Genomic DNA, 7,530 nt, shown 5'->3' with positions numbered 1-7,530 from the left:
CCCAAATTATAAATAATTTTAATTACAAATCAAAAGAAGAAAAATGTGCAATTCTTTTAGGGGAAGGATCAACAGCCCCAATTGCAGCACAGTTCATTTCAGCCTGCCATAACCTGAGGGACAGTGAGTGACCACCCACCCCATATAAATATTGTACATACTTATTGATTTACTTCTGTTGCTGTTATTGTATATGTACATTTATCATTATTATTTTAATATTACTCTTATTTTACATATTATATGTATGCTTTGGCAATAAATATGTCTGTATTTCATGCCAATAAAGCAACTTAAATTGAAATTGAAAATTGAGAGAGAGAGAGAGAGAGAGAGAGAGAGAGAGAGAGAGAGAGAGAAAGAGAAAGAGAAAGAGAAAGAGAGAGAGAGAGAGAGAGAGAGAGAGAGAGAGAGAGAGAGAGAGAGAGAGAGAGAGAGAGAGAGAGAGAGAGAGAGAGAGAGAGAGAGAGAGAGAGAGAGAGAGAGAGAGAGAGGCGGAGAGAGAGAGAGAGAGAGAGAGAGAGAGAGAGAGAGAGAGAGAGAGAGAGAGGGAGAGAGAGAGAGAGAGAGAGAGAGAGAGAGAGAGAGAGAGAGAGAAGAGGAGAGGGAGAGAGAGAGAGAGAGAGAGAGAGAGAGAGAGAGAGAGAGAGCCGCTGCTGTAACGCCAGGAAAGTCTCAGCATAAAGCTCTTAAGTGCACTTCCTGTCCCACAGAGGCTCTGAGCTGGGGCCACGCATTTCAGGCTGAAAGGTATTATTGCATCATGAAGCGACGCTCCACCCAAAAGGTAGAGGGGGGTGGGGAGGTGTGGGGGGGAGGTGGGGGGGGGCAACTTCAGCTGGTGGGGCTCTGCGGCACCTGTTGCAGCCTGGCACACAGACACCTGAAAGGCGATTGGCTGTACAAACGGGGGAACAAGGCCGCGCTTGTTTTTTTTTTTAGCGGGGGTAAAGCCGAAGTGCGTTCGCGCAGCTACGGCGGTCCCTGGTGCACGGTGGGCCGTGGGTTTTCCTCTCGGCCCGGAGCGTACGTGCTAACCTCGCGCTGTCCCGGGGCCGCTCCCGAATCCGCGCAGAGGGCCTAACACTGCGCCTTTGTTCCGCCCGCACAGAGCGGGTTTTTTGGGACAAGGCAGAGGCAAGGACAAATTCGGCTTCACGGTCAAGCGGACAGAAGAGCGCTGCGTCTTTTTGAGACAAATTATTATTCCGGTTATTATAAACAGGCAACACAAGCGAGACAAGGAAATGCACTGCGGAAATAAATATAAATATAAAACATAAAAAGGACGTGCTGCTATGTCCGTGCTATAATAATGAAAATGGGTTATACTCCCCTTCAATTTCTACTCTCCCCGCAGAAAAGGTAATGGACAAAGATAGTAGTGCTCAGACAAAGATATGAAATGACACGAAAGCAATAACAACAAGGTCAAGTCAAGGTCAGAGAGACACCGTCGAGCGACCTTCAATCAAATATGTACTCCGCGGCTAATCTCCTGGCGATGGCGTGCGCTCGTGAGCCCACGGGCTAATCGAGCGGCAGGGGGCCGCTCGGGGGCCCCGCATGGAGGGTCACGCCGTCCACGGGAGCCGAAAACGAAACGGCGAGCTCTGCTCTGAGTGGGAGGAAATCCCAATCCCCCCCCCCCCCCCCCTTTAAGACAGGCCGTTTCCTTAATGGCTTTGAGGACCGAGAGCTTTTCCTCCCGGGCGGGCGGGGCGGAGCGGGGCGGGGCGGGGCGGGGCGAGGCGGGGCGGGGCGGGGCGGGGGGAAAGCGTTTCTCGTTTTTTTTTTTTTTTAAAACACGCCCCCTCCTCGATCTCTCGCCGATCTCTCCCCGTGCCGTCCGACGGGCGGGAGGGAGAATGCGCCCGTTTCGTTGCGGGTTTCGAGCCGGCTCTCTCTCTCCGGGGGGGAGAAGGGGGCTGGAATGAGGCTACACCCTCCCCCCCCCACGCCGGCACTGGGTAACAGCCGGTAAAAATAGCCCCAGGAAGAGAAAGAGAGGGCGGGGTGGGGGTGGGGGAGGGGGGGGTTAACCGGGCCTGGGGAGGGGGGGGGGGGCTGCGGATTCTCACACACCAGGCTCTCAAAATAAACAGAGAGTCCGCACGCGGGACCACACCTCTCATCCGCATCAACGGAGGGTTCGAGTTACGCTCCGAACCGGCTGCCGCCCTTCCACATTCATTCATTCATTCATTCACTCATTCATTCATTCACTCATTCACTCATTCATTCATTCATTCACTCTCTCACGCTGTGTTTTTGACTGAAGCGAGTGGGAGTGAGCAGCAGACGACGCGTACTGCGTGAATATGTAAAAACAAGACCAGGCCAAAACCTAGCACATGGCTGGACCTAGCACACTTCATCCGGCCGACCGATGGTGTAACTTCACAACTCACTCAGTCACTCAGTCACAGACACAGACAAAACCGGGCGAGTGTGAGAACATCCCAGTTCGAGCCCGCCCCCAAACCTGGCGATTGTGTGAACACTGCTGACAGCTCTCTGTCAAAGACCGTTTGTATCGGGCAAGCAGCAATGGCACGAGTGCCCTATATGGGGTGAGGCGGGGGGGGTATGGGGGGGGGGGACTGTTACAGGCAAACAGTGACACGGCACTTTGGGAAGACGAGGGAGGGATCTTCATCCACGCACGGGCTGTGAAAGGGCGAGCTCTTAAGAAACGCCACGGGATGACTCAGCAGCCAGGCCCAGCGGAGCCCAGCGGAACATTCCGGAGGGACGGACTCCGTTACCGCGTGAGTCAGCGCAGCGCTCAAAGAATTCTGCGTAATCAGAGAGTTTCATTATATCTCCATTTCCCACCCCTACCCCTTCTGTCCCTCTGCTGCCTTCGCCCCCCCCACCCCCACCCTCCCCCCGCCCCCTCCTTTCCGTCTCAAGCTGTAAAAACAATTTCGCTTTATTTATTTATTTCGCTTTTTTTCTTTTTTTGGGAAATGCTGGAAGACGTGCAGACGCGTCGCCGTCCTCTCAGACAGAAACTGATTCTCCACCGCACATTCCAGAGCCCTATGGATTAATCGGGTCCCCACGTACCGTATGGTTGCTAGGCTTTTTGCGTGTACAGTATGTGTGTGTGTGTGTGTGTGTATGTGTGAGAGAGTGTGTGTGTGTGTGTGTGTATGTGTGTGTGTGTGTGTGCGGTGAGGCCCAGACAAAATGGTCGACCGTCTGTGTGCGATTTCGTTATCCGATCTGTGATGGAAGGTGGTAAACAGTGGACCAGGCATCCTGCTGTCACAGAGAAGATTTTTTTTGGCTCTGAGGATCCGTAGAAAGCCCCTCTAACATTTTTTTTTTATTTCCGGACCCATTTCACGGCATGGGAACTTGTCCAGGGGAAAGCAATCAGGATGGTTCACCAGGTACACTAAATCACACAAATAAACCAGAACCAACCGTAATCCTTCCTGAATTAATAAAAAAAAAGCTACAAACACACCACCCAAACTATTTCTTAACACAGTAAATACAAAGTATGGATGCCACACGCTTACTGCAAAGCTAAATGAAAGCAATAACGATGGAATCCAACATGTTTTGAATCAGCACAGGTGGAAGAACCTCCCAAGTCTGACATCAGTAAGCATCAGGCAATTCACATCAAAATGAAATGTACATATTTGTCTTCCTAAAATAAGTGATAATATTCATATAAACGTAAAGGAGTTAGATGAGCACTTACAGGTTTTTCTGGGGCATGTCTGGCACTTGTGGAAGCCCCAGGACGTGCCCACTGACCCACAGCAGTCCTCCTGCTTGGAGAGGCCAGGTAGGGCCTTCCCACACTGCAATAGAAAGACAGAGGTCGTGCGGAGGTCACCGTGCTGAAATATACACGCCCCACGCCACCCCACCCCATTCGCTGGCAGTTCCCCAGGGACCCCCACTTCTCTGACACACCATCCAACCCTGATCTGTCACTCCATCTCTCCATCGCAGCACTACCGTCAAAAAAACACATACGCGCACTCACAAACACACACACACACACACACATACGCACGCACACAGACACACACACATGCACACACAAACACACACACACACACACACACGTGCACACACAAAAAAACACATACGCGCACTCACACACAAACACACACACACACGCACACAGACACACACACACACACACACATACGCACGCACACAGACACACACACACATGCACGCACACACACACACTCTCTCATGCACGCAAACACACATGCACACACACACACACTCTCTCATGCACGCAAACACACATGCACACACAAACACACACGCGCGCGCACACACACACGTGCACACACACGCACACACGTGCACACACACACTCACTCCAGCTAACTCACAAATAAGGACATGGGGCACTGTGACCCTGACTCTGGCAAAAGGGCCTGCCTCTCCGCTTTAATTCAGAGGTAAGGGGGGGGGAAAAAGGACTGGCTGTCTGGAATAAGACAGGCGCTCACTGCTCCAACACACCGGCAAGTGTAAAATAACGTCTGCAAGGCTGCAGTGGCGCTGGTGATGTAATAACAAAACACTGACACGACAGGAATGAACGTTTCTGTGAGGATTATTTACATATTATCCGTGTTCTCTGGAACGAAACCACACCGCGACAGTCTGCCGCGAAGAAATCCAAACGCGAGAGGACGTACTTCACAGTCGATCAGCCTTTTGAGATACGAGGGGGCGAAGCGACTTTAAAGCTATTCTCAGAGGAATGCGTCGTTATCGGCTGACTAGTCATGAACCAATAACGACAACAGCAATTTAATACGCAGTCGAAGAAAACTTTGGCGAAGGAGGTGTGTTTTTAAGCAGGAACCTGGCGGGAGCGCAGAATCGCGGGGACCGCGGGAGAGGGGAACAGACGGAGAGCGTCTCGCGAGCCCCGTTTAAAACACACAGACACCGTCCCGGGCGGGGGGGGGGGGAGTGGGGGGGTGTCGGGGGGGTGGACAGACGCGCTTCGCAGAAACGAGAGCCAGGCCAAGAATCCGGGCCCCGCTTGTGCTCACTGAACCGAGCCTTCTTCTCCGAAACCTGGCCCCTCTCCAGCAGGCTCATTTTCCTGTAATTGTCGGCGGGGAGAGTTCTGCGCGGCTTGGGGGGGGGGGGGGGGGGGGGTGGGGGGGGGGGGGGGGGGGGCGCTGGGGGGGTGGGGGGGGGGGGGGGGGGCGGGGGGGGGGGCAGTCCCGGCTGCTCGGGGCCCACTGCTCGCGTTGCCGGCAGTTGGCGTTTACAGCACAGGATCGACGAAGAGGAGGAGGAGGAGGAGGAGGAGGAAGCACAGAGCCACCAGGGAGAAAGGGAGAGACGCACCCCGTCCCGGTAAAAACCGCCGGCGAAATCATTTTCAACTGGAGAAAAATGGAGAGATCAGAAGCGAAACGAATCCGAAACACAAGCGGAGGGGGGGGAGCTCTTTCAAGGGATTACGTTTAAGGTTTAGCTTTAAAAAAAAAAAAAACTCTTTGAGGTCTTTGATTCCAGCCCTCCACGGTTCCACGTGATAATTTCAGCCTGAGAGTTCTGCTTCCAAGTACAAAGAGGATTAATTTAACCCCTGCCCTCCCTTTCACTTCCGTAACTAAAAAGCCATGTAGCAATCTTGGGATTTGACATTGCTATTTCAATAAGAACACAACATACACACTGAATACACAGCACACATTATACACTACATTCTCCTGATGCCAGACATATGCCACACACATTATGCCCTCTCTCTCTCTCTCTTTCACACCACCACTCTCCCCCCCACTCTCTTGCTCGATCTCCCCATCTCCCTCCCTCTCTCTCCCTCTCTTGCACCACCACTCTTGCTCTCTCTTTCACACCACCACTCTCCCCCCAACTCTCTCGCTCCCACTCCCTCTCTCCCTCCCACCTTCCCTCCCTCCCTCTCTGCCATCCTCTCCCTCTCTCCCACTCTCTCTCCCTCTCCTTCCCTCTGTCCCACTCCCTCTCTCCCACCCTCCCTCTCTCCCACCCTCCCTCCCTCCCTCTCTCCCACCCTCCCTCCCTCCCTCTCTCCCACCCTCCCTCCCTTCCTCTCTCCCACCCTCCCTCCCTCCCTCCTCTCTCCCACCCTCCCTCCCTCCTCTCTCCCACCTCCTCCTCCTCTCTCCCCCTCCCTCCCTTCCTCTCTCTCCCACCCTCCCTCCCTCCCTTCCTCTCTCCCACCCTCCCTCCCTCCCTTCCTCTCTCCCACCCTCCCTCCTCCCTCCTCTCCCCTCCCACCCTCCCTCCCTCCCTCTCCCCTCCTCTCCCTCTCCCCTCCCTCCCTCCCTCCTCTCCCCCTCTCTTCCTACCTGAGTTCCGCCGGTCTCCTGGAAGCAGCGGCCCAGCTGGCCCTTGGAGGAGACGGGGTAGTGCTGGACGAAGGTCTGCTGGTGGGGGTACACGGTCTGGCTCTGCTGCCCCTTGTGGCTGACCTCGGAGTGGTAGGTGAAGTGCCCGGCCTGGGCCCCGTTCCCGTTCCCGTTCCCTGCCGGCCCGGCGGAGTCCAGCTGGGACACCTGGTGGATCTGCACCGAGGCCTCGGGGGGGTGCTTCACGTGGATGTTGACGATGTTCGGCCCGAGCTTCACTGCGAAGCGGGGGGGTTGGGGGGGGGGGGCGGGGGAGCGAGACGAAGAGACGACAGGAAGACGTCGGTGGCGTCACGTGACGTACAACAAAAGCAGACGTGTGTCTGAGAACAAGAGAAGGACTGTTGTCTGTTTAAACGCTTCCAGATTTTTTTTTAAAAAGCTGGGAAATTAAGTGAAAAACAATTAGCGTTAGAGACATTCACTAGACAGTTTGGTTTAATGCTGTGGAAACCACAGCTCTCTGAGGAAAGCCATATGTCAGTGCTAAAGGCAATGAAAGTCAATAACTGCCTGACCAGTTCCTGAAGCAACTTCAGCCTCTGCACTAAACCTCTGGCTAAAAGGGTAAAGGAGCTACAGGTCCCAACAGACACTACAGACCCATTAGGAAACAAAACCTGAAATGCTGTCTGCTTTCTGAAGCAAATCATTATTTTTTGGGGGGGGGGGGGAGCAGGATTTGTTTCGCGCAATCGTAAGGTATTTTTGCACCATCCGGGGTTTTTTTTTCCCCCCCAGGAAAAACCGCACATGTCTAGCGCCCTGTTTTCCAAAGGGAGAAAAACAAATCTAGTTAAAAAAAAAAAATAGAAGATGCTGTGATTGACATTCGGGTGGAGCGCCCAGGTGGGGTCCCAGAGGTGTGCGGTCCTCACCTTGGTTCTGTCCGCCTCCGTAGGTGAGCGGGAGCGTGTGGGTGGAGTGGACCTGCGAGGTCTGGCCGTTGCCGAGGGACACCTGCTGCGTGTGGTGCTGTTGCCGGGCGCCGTTGGGCACGGCGACCTGACAGAACTTTCCGGTGAAGTTGGGCGGGCACTGGCACCGGTCCCGCGAGCTGCACTTGCCCCCGTTCATGCAGGGCAGGTGGCACACCACTGGAGGGGCGGGAGAAACGCACAGA

General features: G+C 54.2%; 1 protein-coding gene across 1 annotated transcript; it reads right to left on the bottom strand.

Moving 5' to 3' along the window:
* Positions 1-3,671: 3,671 nt before the first annotated feature.
* On the bottom strand, positions 3,672-7,499 carry LOC135246584 (latent-transforming growth factor beta-binding protein 1-like). Its single transcript, XM_064319981.1, has 3 exons — positions 7,286-7,499; positions 6,348-6,625; positions 3,672-3,824 (listed from the first exon to the last, which is right to left on the bottom strand). Exons 1-3 carry the CDS (start codon positions 7,482-7,484, stop codon positions 3,687-3,689), a joined length of 615 nt encoding a protein of 204 aa, XP_064176051.1. The 5' UTR covers positions 7,485-7,499; the 3' UTR covers positions 3,672-3,686.
* Positions 7,500-7,530: the final 31 nt, after the last annotated feature.

This window comes from Anguilla rostrata, unplaced genomic scaffold, assembly GCF_018555375.3.
Source record: "Anguilla rostrata isolate EN2019 unplaced genomic scaffold, ASM1855537v3 scaf0539, whole genome shotgun sequence".
In the NCBI taxonomy this organism is placed as follows: Eukaryota; Metazoa; Chordata; class Actinopteri; order Anguilliformes; family Anguillidae; genus Anguilla; species Anguilla rostrata.
Note: the sequence above shows the minus strand (reverse complement) of the source record. Positions and strands in the feature narration are given on the sequence as shown.

What these genes read in the sequence shown, in the direction of transcription:
- LOC135246584 (XM_064319981.1), bottom strand. Translation starts at nt 7,484, where the DNA reads ATGAACGGGGGCAAGTGCAGCTCGCGGGACCGGTGCCAGTGCCCGCCC. An exon ending in CGGAGGCGGACAGAACCAAG is followed by an intron (nt 6,626 to 7,285) that starts GTGAGGACCGCA and finishes CCCGCTTCGCAG; the next exon opens with TGAAGCTCGGGCCGAACATC. An exon ending in AGGAGACCGGCGGAACTCAG is followed by an intron (nt 3,825 to 6,347) that starts GTAGGAAGAGAG and finishes TTTCTATTGCAG; the next exon opens with TGTGGGAAGGCCCTACCTGG.